Source organism: Leptosomus discolor, chromosome 9 (assembly GCF_034619465.1).
Source record: "Leptosomus discolor isolate bLepDis1 chromosome 9, bLepDis1.hap2, whole genome shotgun sequence".
NCBI lineage: Eukaryota > Metazoa > Chordata > Aves > Leptosomiformes > Leptosomidae > Leptosomus > Leptosomus discolor.
Window position 1 is genome coordinate 41265409 of NC_141399.1, and position 24257 is coordinate 41289665.

General features: G+C 40.9%; 1 protein-coding gene across 3 annotated transcripts in view; it reads right to left on the reverse strand.

Annotated features, from left to right (window-relative positions):
- Positions 1 to 4253: 4253 nt before the first annotated feature.
- IL1RAPL2 (interleukin 1 receptor accessory protein like 2) overlaps positions 4254 to 24257 on the reverse strand; it is a 387077-nt gene continuing 367073 nt past the window's right edge. For all 3 annotated transcript variants that reach the window (XM_086470269.1, XM_086470270.1, XM_086470271.1), the window contains exons 8-10: positions 18303 to 18446; positions 14402 to 14572; positions 4254 to 4951 (exon numbers count right to left, since the gene is read on the reverse strand). In XM_086470269.1, coding sequence (XP_086326395.1) covers positions 4254 to 4951; positions 14402 to 14572; positions 18303 to 18446 — 1013 coding nt within the window. The remainder of the gene's footprint in view (positions 4952 to 14401; positions 14573 to 18302; positions 18447 to 24257) is intronic.

The window sequence follows — 24257 nt, forward strand, 5'->3', positions numbered from 1 at the left end:
GTAAGCTCCCAGTTGCCCAGCTGGGACACGATGACAAAAGCCATCGTTCTCCTGCCTACCATTGAGTTCCCAGGGAGATGTCACTGCCAGGCTAACAGGCATTGAAGCCTTTCCTCTCATGGGGCCAGGACTGTGAGACCTGACAGCTGTTCTGCCATAATACTCGCATCTATTCAGAGACTGAAATCGGAAAAGCTGCTCTGAGGCTCTCCATAAGGGCACAATTCTAAAGGCTGCTAAATGCTGTGATTTCTGGCACTGAACTACTCTTCCAGGCCCCTGCTCAGTAAAGTATTTCTCACTGAATTAAGGGGAATGTAAGTATGTGCTTATGCATTTGGATGAACAGAGAAAGCCTGCTGAATCAAAGGAACTACTGAGAGCACAGTAGAAGCCCTTAAAAATCATGTGTTTTTTTTTTCTCCTAAAAGTATCTGTTATTTATTCCCAAGTCCTTATCTTGTTTATAACAAAGAATGAACAAAATTCCTTTCCCAAGGCTGGACAGTCCTGGAGCACATCCGCTCCAAACAGGGACAAAAATAAGCTTGATTTCAGGCAGATTAAATAAGTAAATGCTTCTTAGTCTCTTGACTTCTTTCTCTCCCTTTTGTCTTTTTTATTCCCCTGTACACAGTAAACCTAAGGTTGTATGGCCTCATTCAAAAGTCTGTTGACTTTGATAGAACTCTTTCTGTTGGATTGAATGGGTTTTAGAGCAGCCCTGCAGGCAGAGTATGGCAATATCTTTATACAGGTTTCTCATCCACTGTCTAGAGAAAGGAATATTAATTATTAAAACACTGGTCCAGCACACAGCCCCCAGAAACTGTCAATATTCACTCTGCTTTGTTATTTAATTTAAAATTGTTTTCTCTCTGAGTACAAAATTTGTAGAGGCTGAATAGGTTTCCAATTTCTAGCTTATTTTATATACAACCTTCAAACCATAATTGCTTCTGAAGCACATCACACACAAAGGTAAGTATACAAACGGTAGTTTCCAAACATTATAATAAACCATCTTTAAAATGAATGTGCCCGGAATCAGAAGCCCCACGTGGCTGCAATAAGGACGTTGGCTGCGGGTGATTTTGTCGCTGGGGAAGGCATGGCCTGACAAGCTGGGGGTGGCGAGGGCTGCACAGTCGCGCAAGCGAGCTGCAGCACCAAGCACTCTCAGGGCTGTGCCCTGGCCTCTCCCCCGACAAGTCCAGCTGAGTAAGTACACGGCTTTGGTGAGATGGAGGAACGCAAAACGCCCTTATGCCCTTCTATTTCAGCTAGTGAAGCTCCCACGAACGAGCTAGAACATTTTTGCCATCAAGGCCCTGATCCAGCTGTCACGAGGGACCCCACTGGAGGGTTGCTACGGAGGGGATTTTCACAGTGGGACAAGCTCCCGGTCTCGGTGCCACCCAGGTCCCACCGATGGATGCATTTCACTGTTTCACAGTATTTTTCCAGACCCCTAAGTGGTACCTACGTAAACACTTGGCCTCTGGCATGTCATACTGGTCTCACACAAACCTAACGAGAGGCCTTCTGAGCTCAGGTCCCCATCCCCATCCTAAAAATAGAGGGGTACAGGCAGTTCTGATCCATGTATGTATTGTTGTAGCACTCAATACACACCTTGAAATCTTAAAGCAGGCTGTGACTTGTCACCTGTAACTAAAAGATATCGATACGCAGACATACCATGTGCTCTTGCAAAATGACAGAAAAACTGTTCATGTTACCTCAGTGCAAACATGACTGCAGTTTGCTTTTGAATAGCTACTGCTCTAAGAGACACATTATCATCGGGTAAATGAGTTTGCTACCCATATTTAGCCATTGTAAATAAAAGAAGCAGACCAACCTGCATATGATTTTTTTTTCTTTTTTTGGCGTTTGCATGCTTAATACAGAACTAGTAGGTTTAAAATCTCACTGAACATTCTATGTGAATTAACCAGATTCTAGAGTAATGTGGAAAGGAAAATAATGAAAAGTACAGCTTTTCATTTAAACATATGCAGCTCTTTTCATGCAGGGTTTTCTTTTAAGTTTTTTTTTTTTTTCCCCTTTTTTTAAATCACACTTTGCATTAAAGAACATAGCCAGTGTAAACACAGTCTGTAACACTTATAAAACAGTGCAAATTTTGTAAATTTCTGGGAGGAGGTTGAAATACATATATGTATAATGAAGGTAAAATCACTTTCTTTCTCAGTAGAAAAATATGTATATTAAACACTTATATGTTTGGAACTTAATTTCACAAAAGAGCAAGTTATAGTCCTATACTGTATAATAAATTAATATATTTTCTAGATTTCCATTTTTGGTGTTAGTGTCAAATGCATAATAACACTAGAAAAAAACCAAGAGAAACATGTATTATTTAGAACCTAACGAAAATCTTAGAGATAATAACTGATGTAAGAGGGCACAGAATAAAGAACTGGGGAAAGAAGCAATGGAAAAATACCGACCTCTATGAATTATTGCACATTTGAGATCATTCTCATGGCCTTTGGGCCAATTCTGGATACTTTTAAGTCTTAGGTCAGTGTTTGTTTCCATTTGACTGTAGGGTACAATTTAGGAACCACTGCAAAATGTCAAGGATTTACTGAACTTGTTTGCCGATGAAACCACAGGCAGCTGAGTGCAGAGTGCTAACTTTTATTCATGCAATCAAAGAGAACAACGCTAAAAAAATACTGAAATACAGGCAAGGTTGCCTGCCATAAATATATTTTTGGGAACTTGCTCCAGCAGATCTTATTGAGACAGAACTCTCATGTCTACTGTGTTTTCATTAAAGCCGTGCCAAAAACTGCAGAACTGGCTTCTGCCTTCATTATTCAGAGCTTTTTCCTTGAATACTATTGTCTCCGTGATCTGACTCTGCAACCCTTAATCAACTGAGCATGGAAATCTCCATGAAACATACTGGTTCAAAGAAAACTCAACTCACTGGGTAGTAATGCCTGATGCTGAGTACCTGTACAACACTTCTCATCCACAAGCAGCAAGAATGCCTTCTGTAAAGATAAATGACAGTATCCTGTTTGACTGATGGGATCACTCACATAAGTGAGAAATGCAAGACTTTACCAGCCACTTTTCAATGGTTGCAGAGAGAGTAGAAATATTCCTGCTTCAGCCAAAAGGTACATAAACTGACAGGTATATAAAGAACTGTCTTAGGTAATTATCACTGCAATTGAAGTCAGACTACCAGTAAACCTGAATAATTTAGTACTTCACCTCTGAATATTGCTGTAGCAATTGTTTTCTACTGCTGATGTTCTCAAAAAAAGATTAATTTCAAATTGTAACTACTGATTTTGGAAAAAAAACCCGTATGTAAAATTACATTGCCTTTACTACAACTCTTAAAAGAGCTCAAGAGATCTTAAGAAATTTCAAATTAATGAATTGACCAACAGATAAATTTATACTTAAACTGTTTAAAAAAAAGCCATTAAAATTTTGCAAAAAATTGTGAAATAATCTTAATCGACAGAAAAATCGTTTAAAATCCTCCTAAACATCTTTTGATATTCTAGTAAGTTGTTTAATAAAACCACACTGCTAACCATTGACTAGGAATACAACATGCCTCAATAACAAAATGAAGAGATGCTGATGTGAGCAGGTGATTTATTCTGCAGTAACTGTTACTATGCACTTTATTGATAAAGCTTCAACTGCATTGCTTCAGCTGGTCATCTTCTAAAATGTATTTGCGAGACAATGTTACCGGGAAGGTTTCCTCTTCCTTCCTTTTGAGAATTATTCACCCCTTGTGGTCTGTGCAGGAGATAATAATTTTTGTAGCACGATCAGAATTTCAAACTGTACTGAAGTCTATATGAAAAACCCAACAACTTCCGTATACTTCAAATACTATTACTTAAATATGTATGGATGTTGGAGATCATATACAGTGACCCTTTTATCCATCCCAGATTGTAAACCTACTGTGAAACGACGGGATGTGTTTTTTCTACCCCCCCTCCTTTTTAAAGAAGCAATAAAACTGTACATTAAAAGACAGGAAGGACATTACTGAGTTACAAAACAATGCCCCCTTTGTCAATAATTTGTAAATGTAAACAAAAAAGTTCGAGTAGAAAAGCAAACAAGTGTGCTGCTGCTTCAAATATGTTTTCTCACCCCATGGGGTAAGGGCAAAGTTCTTTAAAAACATGTCTTCATGGCGGTCATGAAGCATCTCAAGAGAGTCCCGATCTTCACTACCAAATATCACTGGTGAAGCTAAGCTCCTTTGCCGATAAAGGTAGCAATGGGTTGTTCCTGTGAAACTCCTGGGAATCCTTCACGGTATTGTTAAGAGGTAGCTGTCCGTTTAGCAGTGTCAAAGGTATGTTACAGTACGTGTGATGGTTGCTTATGGAAGCTATTGGCAATGTTGCTGCTGACACATCATATTCATATCCTCTGCAATAATGCCTCATTTGCACAGAGTCTGCTTGGTGGTAATCAGTTAAATCAGCCCGCGATTCTACCAACGTGGCAGAAGTGCCTGTGACGGCAAGAGACGGTACAGTCTGGAGGTCTCCAAAAAGGCCCTGCTCTGCAGAATCCAGGACCTGATGCCGAGACACCACCTCCTTTTTCTTCCCTGGCATTTCAAAGACTAGGCGCTTCCAAAACTTAGAATTCAGTTTGCTGCTTTTTGGTCCTTTCCACTTGACCACTGAGAGAAGTTTGATGGTGTGCTTTAAAGATTCCACTTCGTGACAATTCACTTTCCCTTTTAATTCAGTACACTCAATCAAAATAACTTTGATTTCTCCACTGACTAGCATGTTATGGAGTCTGTTTTCCATCTCAAAAATACTCCATCCTCTCCTGAGAACATAGTCTGGAGTTAACACGATAATGAGTCTTCTGCTTTGTTCAACACATCTTGTGAGATCTTCAATGTAGGCTACAAATTATAGAAAGAGAGAAAGAGTAAAGAATAAAGAAGTCTATTGTATCAAAACATCAGGCTTGCAATCAAGTATAACAAAATCCTACAGCTTACTGACCCACACAATTTAAGACAAGGGGCATTTCACAACATACTCCAACAAAAATAGGACTGTGTATCACAACGCATTTCTGTTTATGGAGTACATATAGAAAACTCCTTAATAACACTCTCCATCCTTTACTGTTTTTTCCTGTTCATCTCAACAGAATGACATTTTTTTAATATCCTCACTGTGTAGATGCATTAGGGACTAAAAATACACAGTTCACTTACTGAAAAAATCTAGGTCAAGATCAATGTAATGTTTGTGTAAATTTTAACATTAACACTGGTTATGATTAACATCGCATTGAGGGAAGCACACTCTGGGAAGCAGTTCTTGTGTTTCAGGTGCAAGGACATGTGGGTGCTGCAGCGTGTATGAACTTGAAAAGAGCTCAGAAAGAAATCAGCCCTCATCACATGCAGAACTTGTGCTATTGCATAGAAGCACCATGGTAGCTCTTTCTTCTTTAGTTATTGACCACAAAAGCACAGTAACATCCTTTGTGGCCCAATGGTCTGTTTTAGTATCACAAACCTGTGCTTCTATGTACCCCGAGGCATTAACAGAAACTTCACAAGTGACAGGAACAAATGGAAAATTTAAACATATTGGAGGTGTTTATTTGTTGAGACATCAGTGACAAAGAAAATAGTATTCTTCTTTTATTCATGCATGCCAAGTAGGTGCAAACGATCAGTGTAAGCAGAAATGCCAGCCCCATCGTTAAGTCCATGATGTCAGTTTATTGAACTACAAAATACTCTCGAAGTTGGTCTTGGATCCCTGAGTTTCACCTGTCCCAGGGATGGTAGAGAAGAGAAGCCAATTACACTGGTCTGACATGGAACAGGATGGGAAAGAGATCTACTTACAGACCTGAACCAAAACCCATTCAAATGAACAGACTTCGACAAATTTCAATGAGTTTTGGGTCAAGATCAGAAAAATGAAACCACTTGAAGAAAAACCCACTAAGGTCAGAAAAGTGTTCATTGGTTGCACAGCATTATGATTGCAAGCTCAGAGGCAGGGTATAAATTTTTTTTTTATCTACATGAACCTCTTGACCATGCTGCTCAGAATGTGCTGCCTGACAACAGAGGAGAAGCATGTGTTATAAATGAAGACTTGGACACAAGAGCTGCACAGAACAGATCTTTACTCAGCACAGGGCAGGGCCTCTCTTACACACACTGCCCTCTAGCAGGAACAACAATTACAAATAACATCATTAATCAACATCTGTTACTGCAAGACTCATTTTTATAGTCCCAGGCACCATACCACAGCATGCTTATTCACACTACTTCCAGTAAAGTAAATAGCTACAAAATAGACCAACAGGAACATTCTAAAATAGCTTATTTTCATGAGACTGAAGGCATAGTTAGCATCAAATCTGCCTTTACCAATGTTTTATTTCACCACTTAGCAGCAAGAAGAATTTCTTTCACAAATGGAAAAGAGAGGCAATTGCAAACATCCCACAGACACACGAAAATTTAAGACATACATGTACATTACAAATGTCTATGCAACAATCCTGACTTTCAGTTAATGTTTTATGACTCTTTAATCATGCAGCATTTACATTTTTTTTCTTTTTTTCTCAAAATATTTTACGAAGAAAACCCCCACATTGCTCTGTGTAAAATAGTTACTCATTAATGAAAAAAATTCAACATTAAAATCCATGGGAGAGGCAGCGGAGAGGGGAGAGAATCAGCAACAATGAGAAAATGATAAGCAGAACTGGTGAAACAAAACTTAAGGAAAGGTAGAAATGTTCAATACAATGGAAAGAGATTATCCCAATGTATCAACAGCTCAGACTCTTCATTTTCTTCCTTTCTTTCTGCTCCCAAAAAGAAAGAATTTAGGTGGGAAGCTTCATCATTAGAGGTTGAATCTGCAAGATACAGTAAAACAACAAACTATCATGCATCTTTCCTGAGACATATTCATCCCTCCTTCAAACAACTCAGAACACTGCTATGTACAAGACAATTCTCTGCAGGACACAATACCGGTCAGTACCACATATCCAGGTTAGGCCACGCACATCCTATATGCATTCAATTAAAAAAAAAACCAAACCAACAACAAAAAAAACCAACAAAAAGCCAACCAACCAAACAAAAAAATCACTCCACTTTCATCTCTTTAAACATCCAGCGGCAATAATTTCAAAAGCAACCACTCAGCAATAATCCGTTACACCATCTCAATCAAAAACTCACCAGACTTTGCTTTAGTGAAACAGGGAATGAGGTGGGAAGAAGACAGGAAGAATTCCCTGTTTCTCAGATGGGTACTTCTCCGCTCTGTGCCTCTCCCATACTTTGGCATGCTCACCTTACTTACTGGATATTGCAACAAGTTAGAGCTCTTTCTACAGATGACTACACAGACACCTTCACAAGTGACTACTGTGGGCTCCTTCAAATTCCAAGCTTGCAGCTGGTTCACTGAGAGACACGGCCAATGCACAGGGGGTCTGTCGGTGCACTGAGATAAAATACACTGTATTACAGGAAACTGGAAACCCAAATGAAAAGGCAAATGCATCTTCCAGCCGCCTGGTCCAGAAGTACTTCGTACTCCCAAATAACTTCAGCTTGGAACTACTACTAAATGCAGGTGACAACTTTCCTGGAGCACGCGGTTCCATCGGGTGCACTCTACGACATGTCCAATGTGCACAACTTAAACTTTTCTGTGAGGAAAAGCATGGGGGACAGATTCCTATCTGTAGAAATTCAAGCTTTATTTTTTCCAGTGGCACTAGACTGACTGCATAAACCGGTGAGTTGCTAAATCACCCGCTCTCCTTTCACTTCAGAATTCGAGACTGCTCAAAATACCACAGGTTCAGTTGTCTGTCTTAAGTGTTCACTCCATCAGGAGGTATTAAATCCAAGCAATCTCTATTGCAACGTAGGATGAAGAAAGGGTTGTTTTCACCTTTCCAGTGAGCTAAGAAGTAATTGTCAGGCAATGGCTCTGTTTCACTTTCAAGAAAAATACTGAGCAGGGATTTCAGGAACGACATCACCAACTAGGATCAACTGTCAGATTCCAGACTAACACACTTCCATCAGATGAGTATCATTTTGCTGAAACTTCACTTTCGCTGCAGGAGGTGTCAACTTCAATGACATTTCATTTTGAGGGGAGAAAAAAACCGTCTTGACAAAATCAGTATGGAATTACTCATTTTTAATTCCCAAAGACTGTATTTTATCATAAACCAGAACGTAAAAATAAAATGTCAGCATTAGGATTAACCCACCTGATTTTACTGAAAAAGAACATTTTAAATTTTGACCCTTTCCCCCACCTTGAAGCATCATTTTGCAAATGGCACAAAAACTGTTTTCAAAATGTTAGCATTTCCCATAGGTCAAAAAAAGTGGCTCTATCAGTAATTTACTTGCATCATGTCCAATGCAATGCCCAAGGAGGTACGGACAGCAAGAGCTTTTAGACCCGTAAACAAACATATTTTTTGCATGGCTGCCCTTCAGTAATGAAGACGGATCACCTGACAGCAAATATGTGCTCACCAAACGCTGTCAACATGGAACGATGCTGAACTGTAGATTGAAGCACTGAAGAAGAAAAGTCCAAGACATGCATCCCATTTCCAACTAAATCATGCATAACTGCCTTCTGAATCTTGAATGAGCTACATTAACCACAGGCTGGAAAGAAACCCAGACAACCTAATACACAAGCAGACTAAGAGCAAGGAAATTAATGAACACCACGGACACAGAGTTGCTTACACAAAGAAATGACTGAATAACCAGATTCAGATGATTTGCAGGAGCAGTTGAGGCAGAGGGAAAGAACACCAAAAATCATATGAAGTCCTATGGATATTTTTGGGAAGCATGGTCTGCTGCACCACAAGAACCAAAGAGTACCTACCATCAGCCCCATACTAGCTGGTTCCTGGCACTCTGAAAATAACCAGCCTTTTTGCATTTAGCAATGTGACTATCACTTGAGAACGTTATTTATAGAAGAGTAATTCAGTCTTGGTTTTCTAACTGAATAGTTCCCAAACCCTAACTGATAACTTTATTATAACAAAAATGATTGCATGTCTTCCTTTTCCTAGTTATTAAATATTTGTTGCTTCTGTTAGCAGCAATCTGTTAGCTCAGACCAGAACAGCAATGCAGCTGGAACTACTGAAACACAGAGGGGAGAGATGGCCCCTCCCCAGACTGCCCAACCCTAGTATAAACTACAGGACAGCTGATGAGTTCAACAAAGAAATAAATAATGCAGATCAGCAGGACACACTGCCCTCTCAGCACACCAGTCCCTTAACCATTGTCAGACTTTCTGCATTTGACATGGCACAGGAAGGAGGGGTTAAGGAGAAGGAAAAGACGGTGGCTCTGGGGATGTCTCCTTGCATACTAAAGTGCCTGAAGTGGGTGATTTGGTGAAATTGCTTTGGCGATAGATGTTGGAATCAAAACTCTGGATGTTTAGAATCAGAGTCTCATAGACCCATACAGGTCAGAAGGAGGCTCTGGAAGTCTCCAGGTCAATATCCTGCCCAAAGCAGGACCAGCTAAGACTGCTCAAGGCCTCATCCAGTATGGTTTTGAAGGCTTCCAAGTTGGACGTTTCTTCTCAGTGTCTCTGGGTTCTGTTCCAGTGTCTGACCACCCTCATGGTAAGGAAAATTTTCCAAATGTGTAAATCGAATTTACACTCATACCTGTGGACTCTTGTTCAACAACTGTGCACCTCTGTGAAGAGTCTGTCTCCATCTTTGTGCTTTCTACACTGGAAAAACAACACCAAGATTCCTCCTTGTCTTCGTCTTTGTTGGCCTTTTCTTCAAGAAATACAGTTCTTTTGAGCTCTCCTCTTGTACTGAGTGCGCCAGCTCCCTGACCACCTTGGTGGCCTTCGGTGGGCTGTTACAGGGTAGCCAGCCTTCTGGCTTTTGTTCATATTTCTTCCACTTTCAACTGTCATTCATCTGTATCCCTGCTACCCCTGCCTGTGCCTGGCATTAAGTGTAAGGTTTATATAAAGTTTAAACAACCAAGGACTTCTGAAAGGAGTTTGTGGAGCTAGGTACTTTATTCTCATTCCATATAAATAGTGTCCCATACCTAATTAAGGCCCCTTGGGATCTCCAGACACACAGTCCAACTGGGTTGTCTTCATCTGGGAACCCAGGAAGCTCCAATTCACCAGATAAAAATGACACAGATGGGCAGCCAAAACTACAAAGTGCCAGAACTGTAATATTGACTGTTGGGTGCTTTTTATCACATGCCTTAGGCGCTCTCCTGTTGTGCTGACAACCTCTCATTTTTCAGGTAAAAGCAAAGATTTTTATTCCATCACTGTTGTTCTTTTCAGTGCCTGATCTCTATACCCTGGGCTGAGCTGGAGTGAATTGTTGGTGTTTTTTCAATCCTGTCAAGATCAAATGCACATAGCTTAGAGAGCAACTAGATGATGCTGTAATAGATTTGTATTGCTGGTATTAAAAATCCAACTTGACAGTTTTGACCTCTTCACTGTCAGGGTTCAAAATAATTTGTAGAAACCATGTGAGAAAAGTATCTTCCTCTGATGTAGTCCCAATTTTAGAAGAGTCAAGTGCAAATAGATCTTTCTCTCTGTAGACATGAGCAAAAAAGAAAATGGCTCAGGTAAAAACATAACTATTCCTATTTCCCTCCCCCAGCTATTCAGTCTCCTCAGGTCTCCTAACACTGAATAAAAAGCTCACAGGGCTTGTGAGCGCTTGCTGTGGGAAAGGGTTTGTTAAGAAAGCCTTGCAAACTAACAGGGTGGAAAAAGTGGTACCTGCTAAGAAACTTTAGTAACAACTGCAACTGTATCTTAGGGATCACAGTCCCCTTACGCAGGCTAGCATGTTCAGTTATGCCTTAGTTACCTAGGCAGAAAGGCATGTGCGCTGTCAGCTTGGACAGAATGAAGAACACGCCCTCTGTTAAGACCAAAGAACATTCTTTTAAGAAAGAATAGCTGCTATAGTACTTCCTATAACATGCAACACACAGCACACTGCATGTCGTGTCTCCCTGCTGTGTCACCCTTCTCATTGTCCAGCCTGAGTGGCCACGTGGGCTTCTGCGTGAGCGAGAGCAGAGCAGCGGTGCCTGCTTGAGCCCCTTTTCCACCTCACCAGTTTGGGGAGACGGGTCCATCTGTGCTGCTTCCAGGCAGCACCTAGAGTCACTGCCAAGGTCCTTGCTGGCCACCGTGTGGTGGGCATTGCCGAGGCCCTTGGCACCCTTCACAGTGGTTCTCCCACTAGGACAAAACACTCCTGGGATAACATTTGTATCCCGGCAGGGCACAGAAACGAACATCCACCGCAAAACATGACTCAGCCCCATCTGACCTGAACTCTGGATGCCAGGGATTTGCTTCCCAGTGGGAAGAGGTATCCTCAGTCCCCACAGCCATCACCTCTGTCCTCTTAGGGACAGCAACAGTCGCTCCATGGGGGCACCCCTGAAACAGAGTCCTCGGCGCAGAGCCGAAATGCGGAGCTCAGATAGGCAGCGCGAAGGAGCTTGCTGCTGGGTGTGTCTGTCCCAGCTAAGGCACATGTGGCTCTAACCTCTCCCTCAGCTGCACAGGGACATGCAGAGCTGACCACAGCTTTTCCCCAGAGGTTAGAGATGACCCAGCTGGACAAAAACATAATCAAACTTGTCCCTAAACGTTTCTGAAGTCAGCTTTTTAGTTTGTTCGGAGAAGTGTGCAAGAAAGTTAATGAAATACTATTTAACAAATCTATTTTTTGCTTGCTCTCAAATCAAGTAGCAGCTGTATGTATTGCTTCATGCCAGGAAGGAAGTGCAATGATGCACACCCTCCTGTGGCAGCACCTTAAAATTGCAGAGATGAGATGAAACAACCAGCCTTACAAAACACACCTGATTTGCTGTACTAGTGGAATGGCACACATTTATGTACACAAGATATAGAAGGAAACACAACAGAATGGACAGTGGGAAAGCATTACATTACACTGAAAGTCATTTACACCAAAAGATGAGGAAATGCAGCACATGTGAGAAGAGATATTTCCTAAAATAAAACAGGTAACTGTCATCGCACCCACATTTTTCTATAGAAATCTACCCTGAAGAGCTATATGTTTTGTCACATCTGCCACTTTTTGAGACAGTCACTCTAAAATATGTTATGTTTACTGCTGAAGTTTCTAGCAGGTCCACACCACATCACGCTGCCTGCTCTCTTCACTAAGCACTGCAAGTCCTTGTGAGGCTGGTGAGAATTAGGCAGAACGCAGCCGTGTTCCACTTCTCCAGCGCACGTGGAGAACTTAGAAATACAGGAATCTGAGTCTTACCTCTCTCCCCCCGTCTTGCCCCCTCAATAGAGTGCCTATTATAAAGCTAAAACATGCATATCACTCATTTCAGTTACACATTTTATTCTGCATTGTCATTATGTCTGATTAAGAGTTCTTGAAGCTGCATGTGTTAGAATCAGGCCCTTTCATAATACTGAAGTGAGTTTGAGAGGAAAAAAGAGGTATTAAATCTGTGAATGTTCACAAATGAGAACTGACATTTTCAGGTACCCTACATTTTCATGAGAGGCTTCATGAATACCCAAAGTGATGACAAGTATTTGCTAAGTATCTGACTGACAAGAATAGACAAAAATAAAATACCATGCTGGCTGGTACAGCAATTGGAAAGAAGAATCTCATTTCAGATTAATCTGTGCTTCAGCATAGTTATCATTGAAGGGGCTAGCGTTAAACTCTTTAATTCACTTGTGTAATTGGTGTGTATAACTCTGCTGTATTACTGGATATGAAACAACTATTTACAACAGTTCTGTGATTTTTTACACAAAAAGATATATTTTCTCTTAATAATATCTAAACATTCAATAGTACTTGCTTGTACTGTCAGCAGTAAGAAGGCAATGAGCCAAGTCCATTTTCTGGAATATGTCACTAGGGGAGTAAAACTCACACCTTGCAGGGGCAGGGCAAAAAGAATAAAGGAAGCAGCTCTAACCTAGGAGCTGCAAATGCACATGATAAATTCAAGCTGCTACACAGGCCTTCGCATGATCTCTGACTAGGCTCTGCCTCCTCTTTCCCAATGGTACAGGATTCAGAGCTCTGTTTCCAGCTCTTTCAAACGTCAGGGAAGAAGTAGGATCCATCTTCTGGGGCTGGCACTGGGGTTTGGCAGCAGCAAGGCAGCAGTTTCAAGTCTTTTGGCAGGCAGGTTGCCAATGCAGCCATGTTCTAGCTGTTTCATGTTTGGGGACATCTGCTCCAGCACAGCCATTGCTTTGTTTTCTTGTTCATATTTCCTATACAGTAGCATGTACACAGAGAAGCTCATATTCTCTTCTAATATTTTTTCATGGAAGTGATTTGCAGACAGAATTCGTAAAAAAAGCTTATTTTTCACCAGGGTAGCATTTCAAATAAATGTGATATTAAAACAAACATACTGTGCATTAAAAATTCATTGACACGGTGTATATGATTCATGGTCTTTTTTGACTTGTCCAAAAACAAATCTGGAACAAAAGATGCCATAACTACAGCTGGAACGAGATTAACTGTTGGTACAGACATCCAAAGGTGCTGCTGAATCTTCAGACGTGGCAGTAAAACTGATTTGAAATGGACAACTGTATTTCACTGTCAGCATGGAAAACAGCATCGGATCACTGGGCTGTACATAGTCTTCTGAGGAATTAGTATTGCTTACACAATACCAATTACTTTCACAATACCAGCACTGCTCAGAAATGCAACACTTCGTCAAAACTCGAATGGAAAAGTTGCACCTATAGCATTAACTGGGAATCTATTGTAACTATTTACGAGACTTCAAAGTTAGGAAAAAAACCCGAGAGACAACAGGAAAGATAACTTTTACTGTAAAGCTACTGCAGACAAACAAGTAATTACCAGAAAAAAATATTAATCCCATTTTCAATGATAAAACAGAGACTACAAAACCATTTTTGGAAGCTTCCTGCTTAGCCACCTGTGTCTGATGTAGAGATTTTGGACTACAGTATTGCTTGCAGCGCTGCAGTCTTCCCTGTAGGAAGGTCCAGCTCCTGCCTCCACTGAAATCAATGGCAGTTCCTTCTGATTTCAGCAGTGCAGGAACGAGCTCTAACCTAGAGCTCTAATTTGCAGTACTGAGGAAACTTTTCCAGTCCTCACAACCACTTCACAAGGAGAGGTTTCCCAGACCTAGTACTTATCGCACAGTCCAGGCCTTCATGACATGAGAGAGAATTAAAACTGAAAGGTCAGAAGTACTTACTTCCACTAGGGATCAGGTCCCTATCCGGAATGAAGAGCTTATATCCATAGTGCTTTTCTAGAACATCTGGCAGAATTTCAAGTGCAAACTGCTCCTCTTCATTATTATCACAATCTAACGCATCAGGATCCACTTTGGTGTATGAAAGATACGCATCATATTCCTTGTTGTCTGTAAGAAAACAAATCCAAGTTCAGCCTGCTGTTTGCAACAGCACTATAAAGAATATACGAAAGCACTAGGACATTGTATTATTCCTTGGAATGATCAAGCATTTCCCAGCAAAATTGGGACTTTTCACAGGAACATACAATCTGGCTTCCACAGAGAAATTTTTCAGATCCAGACAAAGGATATCCTTTCAGTTTTCTTCTGCATGTGGAGCTAGCTAGTAACTCTGCTTCATGTAGTCAGTGTACACATTTCATACCTGAAAAGATTGTGGGCAAATTTTTGATACAAATACTAAAGCTGGAACTTTTAATCTTAATCCTTTACATATTGCTAACGGAAACCTTTCAACTCCTATGCCTCAAGAGTGCTATGATTATGCGACAGTTTTGAGCTCGGAAAAGTTTTTCAGCCTGGGAAGTTTGCGAAGTTTTCAGCAAGGAAAACTTCCTTGCACAAGTAATTGTGACAAAATACATGAGCTAACTCAAATGAATACTGATTATGCAGACAACAATGACAAATTCAAACAGTCTAAAGCTTTTTTTTTTTTTTTAGAAAATATTGTTGGTTTTAAATCCAATATCGTAATTTTAGAGGTCACTTGATCCAGGACATCTTAAATACTTGGGGTTCACAGTATGAGAGAGAGAAATAACTCCAAGAGCAAATGGAGTGCAGCGGGAGACTTGCCCCTCCTTTTGCTGCAGCTCAGAGGTGGAGGCAGGCAGCAGGTGACAGAGGGGACCCAGGCAATGCTACAGCAGGGCTACCTTTGGTTTGGCTAGAAAGGGCAACACACCTCCTTCTCCTCCTCCTGCATAGCACTGGAGCTTGTCTCCAGCTCTCTGCATCTGAAACATGGAGCTAAGAGCTGGCAACTGTGTCAGGAACAGAAGTGGCACCACTATCAAGCTTAGGATCCATGCTGGGATCAGACTGTCTTAGTGACATTTCTCTTTGATATTCCTCTGTAATAATGGAAAATAGTATATTGAAAAAGTCAACCTTCAGCAATTCAGTCTTCAGGGAAGAGCACAGCTGCCATTATTTACAGAAAATGAAAAATCAAATAGTTAATGTTGTGAGGACAAGACTGCATGAATAGAGGATTGCTGAGTACCAATTATCTGTAAAGAATAGAGCACATGAAAGATAATTAAAGCAGTTAAAATCATCAATATATTCTGATAAAAAGAAAAAATAGCTAATCATAATACAATATATTCCTTGATGACCTTGAAATGATGGTTAGTTTCTTACAATTCTTGACACAAAGCCAGACCCACGAGGGTCAGCGCTACAGACAAAGCATGTGAATAATTATAAGTCAGTAAAAGGCAATTTGCCCAGTGTCACCATAGCTGTAAGGGAGATGTCCCCCTGGCTTGCCGATATTTTTCTGAAATCAACAGCGTACAAAAATAGTAGTTACTGATGGAAAGATGACGGAAGAACAAACAGCAAAGAAATACAGGCCAGTCAGCTTTGGAAGCCTGTCCAAAACCTGCTGCCCTGTCTGTGATGAAACCTGCCAAAACCTTTTAAGAGAAGCCAGCCACCAAGTGATCCAGGAGGCAAACATCCCTGCAAACACCTGAGAGCTCTGCAAAGGCAGCAAAGCAAACCCCAGGGCACTGACATGCCTGGCTATAAAGCGGCGTGAAGGCTGCGCACAGACTGTGTGCAGGCAGCCCCTGAGCTTTCTGCCCCTTCAGCTGCGTGGGGACAACTGCCCTCCCCAGTCACCTCTATTCACAATACAGGTAGGCAAGAGGCAGACAGAACGAGTTCCCCTGGGCTCCTGCGAGTCTGTGCGCTTGTGCGACACCTCTACTGTCTCGACTCCCTCTTCACAAGCTTCACATACACGGGACATCGCAGAAGGACCTATCCTTCTTACCCTCTTAAGTTAATTTTAAGTCCTTAAACAGAAGGACTTACCCTATGCTTACCCACTGCTTGCTCTGGGTGCTTTTGGATGCAGCACCGTTTTCTGAATGGCTTCCCTTAATCCTCAGTATCATTTTCTCTAAAAACAAAGCTACACACAACGCAGGAAGCGAATGCATCCAACACCACTTACACAGGACATTTTTAGAAATAGGAATAAAGCAAATCCGTTGAGTTCCAAATCCTCTATTTTAAAGAAATACATGCATAAATGGAAAATGACCCTGCAATTGCATCTATACAGCTGACTGCTCATGGGAGCTCTGTATGTTCCCACTATAGTCTACATAAGTAGAAAGAAACACCCCATATACGCTTTGACTTCAGTAAATTGAAAAGCGATTGAACCAAGAAGGTTACATGAGTAAAATTGCAGCAGCTTCACACTGAAAACATAAGACAAATGAATCAAAGCAACCTGGAGGAAGTTAATACTTTGGGTCACTTTCTGTTCGCGTGACCCAGAATGTTATGTTGCTATAATCCCCAAGTGTTAGAGGCAAATTACTTCCAAAACCACATTATCTCACCCTTCGCTTCTCCTAGGTATCAATATAAATATTGTGCAGTATTGTATAGTGTGAAATGTATTAAAAAAGCATCATTTTAGGTTTTCCCATTTACACAGGAAGATCGAGAAAGAGGAAGTTTCCTCACTGCTATTCCTCCTATTTATCATTCCATGTTCCGAAATCCCCTGGATGTCATTCCACCCATTCTCTCTTCTATGGATTTCATTGCAGTGCAACATTTTTGCACCGTATCTACCCAGTCTTAAACAGAAACATTTATTACTTTGATAACAGCAACGCTATCTGCAGAAAGTCTGTCCAACTGCACATTGTTTCAGCACAACATGGGAAATGTGTTCCCAGCTCTTTTTTCAAATACATTACTGTTTCTAGATATACCATTCCAGACTGCCTACATGACTTGTAAGTGTTGCAATGGGCTGTGAAAAGTACCTGTACTAGAATACTGTACTTCACATCTTTACCAGACACTAGTTACATGCATATTAATAACATAAATTATGCTAGAAGCGTTAAGAATACAGTAATAGGATTTAAAGCACTTGGATTTAGTTTACCAGGGCTTACTCCAGCTTCACAGGAGCAGTAATGTTCTATATTCAGAAGAATTAAAGCCTCAGTTTACAAATAACATGTCTAACTTTAGGCACCAAACAGAACATAGGCTAGTGAGAGGAAAGGGGGAAAGAACACTGAAAACCAGCCTAGTTTATTCCTAAACATACTCTCCAGGCAACCTGTACATTTTCACTCAGTTGTTTACCAATTAACTGATGTAACTAGTTCGCCTCTATAACAGTCACCTCTCACTATTCACTGGAGTTAGTTGGTAGCCTGAAGACAATTCAATGGAAAAGTTTAACGAAAAATAGCTGGTGAAAGGGCTGCCCACATACAGTATGGAACTCAGGAGAAGCAATCCTGGGCATATGTGGCACTGGGACACATGAATATGAAGAGTTCTCCTGAGGAATCAGTTCACAAATTACATTCAAGCCTCTACCACAGACTCATGAAAAATTCTTCTCAATCCCATTTATGGCATGGCCCAGTGACAAGACTCATCGATTTCAGTAAGCTTTGGGAGAAAGTCTTAAGGCTTTACACTGTTGGGTGCTTAGTAGTTTGAACTTAAAACTGGAAGCAGGTATCTTTTGGGATTCATTTCAATCTAGAACTTTCATCACTTTGTCTCTCTGAAATATTTCCATTGCATATATTGAGCGTCCTAAGCAACTGCTTACCGTCAGCTGCTTCGTCTCCTCCAAAGTTCTGTCTGTAGAACAGCATTAACTCTATGTTGTAGCACTTATAGATGGTCACGAGCAAAATAAGCAGAAGAAGGATGGCTCCCAGTCCTCCAGCAAGCTCTATTTTGTAGATCAAATCTAAAATTAGCAAGGAAAGACAAAAAGGTTATGATCTTTCCGAGCTTTATTTGCTCTATTCCACTGTACAATTCCACATAAAATTGTACAGCTTCCAATTAAAACCACTGTAACATTAAGGATGTCTAATTTTTTTGTTCATTACCTATTACTTAACTTTACCCATTTACTCCATCTACTGTCCATATGAAATCATGATCCAGAATGCATTTGAGGCTATAACCATAATTCTTCTACAAGGGAATTATGCAGTGATTTTACACAGCAGATTAATCAACTTTTAATGAGCTTGTGGAATTTGAAACTTCTGTACTGGCAGAGTGCATCAAATGCTGTGTACAGCATGTGACAACACATATACTAGACATACTGCACCCCATTTGGGAGGCTCTAGTCTCCCCAAAATTATTAAATTTTGGGTTTATATTTGTGAAGCCAGTGGATGAACTGATGTGAGCTGCCAAGCCAGGACTTCAGCTGGATCACTGGAGAATGATTTGAGCATACAGATTGCCCAAGACAATGTGAGAAGCCAGGAACACACATTAGGCTGCTAAGAGCCACTTTGTTTGAGTTGTGGCAGCTACTAACAGAGTTCTCACATGTTTGTTTAGTACACATTATACTTTAATGGGAACTAGTGCTAGTTAAAATTTCCTACTGGGATGCGTTTGTTAGGAAACATCACAAACAGTCTGCCTCAAAGAACTTCACAAATTCATCCAAACGCAATTATCCATCTTTTACAGCTGGGGAAACAGAGGCATAGAAGAGTGAAGTAACATGTTCAAGGTCATTCAGCAAACCAGTGCCAGAATGGGATAAAAAAAGTTGCATACCACTCCAGTGCTCTACCTGATGGAACTGGCTAACTTTAACAGCATTGCTCTTCAACCTGAAATGTCTTCTGAACACAATATTGCTCATAACACCACTTTGCATATTACTTAGGCATAAAAGACAAAAGATGACAATTTGACAATAGCTACCTCTAACAGCCTATACTAGTTTAGATAAGATGTCATGAAGATACTTGTTGCTGTGATAAAAACAACAGGAAGATGTAAAAACTGTAATACAGACAAGATAAAATTTTTGTGATCTTTACGCTTCTAAAACTTCAGTCAGAAAAAATTACTGGTATGCCATTTGTGTGATTTTCAAGATAAAAAGCAAATCAGCTGTGTATCTTTTGGGGTTATTCTTGCCTTGCCATGCCTGGTATTTCAATAATTAACATCAGATGTCAAGCTATTCCCAGTTTAAAGTATCTCTTACATCTGTCTAGTAAGAAGTCATGGACTAATAGATGGAAAAAGTCTATTATAATAGCTATTTAATCTCTCTGAGAACACAGGGAATTCATGGGACTTCTATTACGCTGCATGATAAAGTTAGTATATGCTCTGGGGATAAACCTGGTCAAATGGAGAACATAGCTGGTTAAACTCACTTTTCAGGAAAAAAAACAACCCTATTTTTTTGTTGTACTTAATCCTTTTTGCTAGGAAAGTGAGATGCTGGCAAAGCTGCAGCTTGGAAGGAGAGAAAATGCTGAGCCTTGAACACCTGCAGCCCACAAAGCAGCACACACTTGTATCCACTTGTTGGGGGAATGGCAGAGTGGCCAGCAGGTCAAGGGAGGGGATTCTCCCTCTGTACTCTGCTCTGGTGAGACCCCACCTGCAGCGCTGTGTCCAGCTCTGGGGCCCCCAGCCCAAGACAGACATGGACAACGGGTCCAGAGGAGGCAACAAAGATGACCAGGGGGCTGGGCTGGGTGAGGACAGGCTGAGACAGCTGGGTTTGTTCAGCCTGGAGGAGAGAAGGCTCCAGGGGAGACCTCATAACGGCCTTCCAGTACTTCAAGGGGGCGTCTAAGAAAGAGGGGGGCAATCACTTTAGTAGGGCCTGTTGCAACAGGACAAGGGGTAATGGTTTTAAACTAAAAGAAGGTAGATTCAGACTAGATATAAGGAAGAAATTTTTTACAATGAGGGTGGTGAAACGCTGGCACAGGCTGCCCAGAGAGGTGGTAGACGCCCCATCCCTGGAGTCATTCAAGGTCAGGTTGGACGGGTCCCTGAGCAGCGTGATCCAGCTGAAGATGTCCCTGCTCACTGCAGGAGGGTTGGACTAGACGGTCTTTAAAGGTCCCTTCTGACCCAAGCTGTTCTATGGTTCTATCCAGCAAACTCACAAACTCCAGCTCAAAAGGCAGAATCGATGTGCTTTTCCATGTCCTGTATTTGTCCTACTGCCCCAGAAACCCTCCTAGAGTCCAGACATAAGGAAGCAGAAAACCAAGGCTTTTGCGCTCCTAATTTCCATTCCAAGGTGGAGGCAATGGAGAAAACCCCAGAGCGTTCTGGTTTTTTGCCTATTCCAGCTCTTATTCTCTGCCTTTGATTAATGTCTTACTCCTCAAGGGGTCCTCTCTGAGGTCAACAGGGAAGGCAGCACACCCAACACGAGGAAAGGAGTTGAACCTGGGCTTTGTAGTGACTGAAAATTAGTAAATAATAATATTCTGATAGTTTCTAATGTAAATAATGTAGAAGGACTTAGCCTCAATGTAGCACACAGGATTATGGTCTTTAAAATACTAAAAGCCTCATAAACATCCAATAAATGAGAGACAAATATATTTTAGAAGGTTCCTCATCATTTAGTACTCTATCAGTACCAAAAAACCCTCAAAAATTAGTTTCCTGCATGTCTTGAATAAAGGCAGCCTTCTTGAAATAAATGGTGCGCAAACATCATTCTAATATTTACTTTTATCTAAATTCACTGCTTCTTTCCACTAAAAGCACAGCTTGATTTTATTCTGCAGTTCCTGACAAAGCTATTCATGTTCCAGGACAGTTATATTACAGACTATCACTAACATACTGGATCGTTTTCAAATTCATTTGAAGGGAATCCTGAACAATTTCCACAACTAAGGGACAAGTGGGTGTATATTGCGTTCCCATGTAATTGGAGCACCAAACATGCTAGGACAGCATGAAGAAAAAAAGAAAAGCAAACCCAGGATTATCCAGAACTTACTTTTTAACTACTTGAAAGCAAACAAAAATGTGGTCTGGAATTAAGTCAGTAAAGAAGAATGGGATAGCAGACAGTGGGATTGAGGTCTCGGGAGTATGCTTGATTCTGTCTTTGCATTGGCAGCTTTGGGTGTTTGAAACTGATTTTGGTTCTTTTTCAGTCAAAAAATTAATTAAAAAAAAAAAAATCCTAAATGATGATGCATGGTCTGGGGCTATCAGTACATTGGTGCTGCATAGACAGCACTCCTGTATTCTCTGAAAGCATTTGTGAGGACTGTATCACTAATACAGAAAAAGAGAATTCAACATATTTTACCTAAATATTTGCACAGTTGCTTTTTCTTCCTTAAAGCAAAGTATGCACTTGAAAATAACCACCTGATGTCAAACCAAGGACTAACTCTGGAAACTCTTATACTACAGCTACAACTTGGATTTGGATTCATTCCTGTTTTTTTATCTAAGCCTTCCTACTTTAGCAGGACTCATGGTTTAGGCTAGCTTGTGTACACCTGATGTGCTGCAATCACACCTTTGAACAGACATAACCTACAGCACCGTGACAACCTGAAGACAAAACGTAGCTACAAGCACCTCTTGCCGAACAGGGACACCGCAGCCCTTAGCAGGTAAGACTTTGGAGGGAGGGGGATTTCTTTGGCCGAGAGATCTGTGCTTCCTCTTCGCCTTTCCCAAGAGCCTCAGCATGTGGAAAGCTCCAGCACACTACAACAGGAATCCACGACCCCTTCTTTGACATGCACAAAGGATGCTGGTCAACAGCTTCCTACCAGTCCTGCCCTAAATCTTGTCACAGGTCAGTAAATACAGTAGTATTTCCTGGCTCATGAATACTCTACAGCCAAATCCTAGCTGGCAAAAGCTAGGATAAGAAGTAATTACATCAAGTTGCAGAAAGAAAAAGTTTGGTCAAGTATCTGTAAGAACTTAATAAATAACAAACAGGACAACAGGTCAGGCAGTCAAAGGACACAGTGAAAAATACTGTGGTTATTTTAAATGACATTTTAATAGCTTGAAAATCAACTATTGAGCGTGCCTGAGGGGAATATAAGCTTTCTACAGCCACAGTGCAGAGAGAAATGAAATAGTAGCTCGGAAGTGATCCTTTCCACCTCCAAATTCTGTATTCAGCAGTGCTTCTTCCATAATTTCAGCAGAGCTCTGAAATATCTGCATTTTCTTGTTATAAATAAACCTAGCCTGTTATTCTAATATATGCAACACAGCTGAATATTTAATGGTGTCAACACAGATATACTTACTATCAGCTGTGTATTTATGAGGTTCAGTGGATGGAAAGGTAGAACACGTTTTGCACTGAAGAGGCTAATCCTTCATCATGATAAGCAGATTCCTTAATTAAAGTTGTGACATCCTGTCAGTTTAGGTATTGAATATACATTCATGTGTGTTCCACACCACAACTGCAGGCCCTTGTTTCTCAGAGCAGTTTGCACCTTCTGTATTGTGCTTTGTCCTTATCACTTAGTTAAAATATAACCTGTGTTATGCCCTTCTTTCTGGGAGGACATACAACTCTCACGTACAGAGGAAACTGTATAAGTAGGACTTGATTTAACTGATTTTGACAGAACTGCATACTGTACTATAACCTGTGGGTCACATGAAAGAATAGCAAAAAAAAGAGGATATTGACCCAAAAGTTTCCTCTCCCTAGTAGCACTTTTTCTGTCCCAAACCCATCCACTTACTTACCTTTCATTTTATACATTTTATACATATTACAGCCATGAAACACAGTGCTTAGCATCCAGCATGCCTTTACGTGAACCAATGACTATGGATGTTTTCCAGAACTGCGGTGCCCTATCTAGAGAGGCCTTGGCTGGTCTTCCTGCTCTTCCACCCGGTTCTTAGTTCATTAGTCCCACGGTGATGTCTGCCCTAGGCTCAGAGGTCAATCTACAGCATGCTCAGGCACTGATAGTATATCTAAACCTTCCCCAAACGGTGACACTTTTGCAGGATTTTGCTGCACCTGTGACAAGCACGTCCTTTGCCTGAGTGGTCTGAAAGCAAAGGAAGGACTGGAACAGCGCTTGCAGATGTGCCTCATGAAAACATTTATTCTTCTCCTCTTTGGTATATTAATTTACAGCCAAGAATAATGGCCGAGATCTGGACAACTTATTAACTCTTTAGTCACTCTCCTGTGCGGATGGCTCTGTGGTTTCACATCATGTCTTTATCCCCAGTGCGTAACCTTCTTTTGCTTTCCTAAGTTACTGTCTTACAGCTTTTGTACAGCCTAATACACTGTATCTTAGAGAGATCACCATCAAATTTAAATGTCACCCTACTTACGAATAGGGGAGGTGACTGAACAAACAACATAAGAACTGTAATGAGATACTGTTACACTCCTTACAACAATGACTTCCACAAAGAGCAGAGCACAGTAGCACCTTTTAATAAGGAACATTCAAACCCAAATGGTTTCCTTTCTGCTACAGATAACTTGTCAGTAGCGGTATTCACAATTCCAGGTACAGTACCAAGCAAAGCAACCACGACGGGGTAATTCACCATCGATTTGTAGCTGCCATTGCAATGTTTCATTCCCAACGCAGTTAAGGAACCAAAATGCATGGCAACCACTTAAAGCTTTCAATTCAAACAGCAAAGCCAGGAAACAGAGAAATACAGAACATCTCACCTCATTGCTGAGCTACCTGTTCTGAGAAATGCACATTTTAACTCCGTCACACAA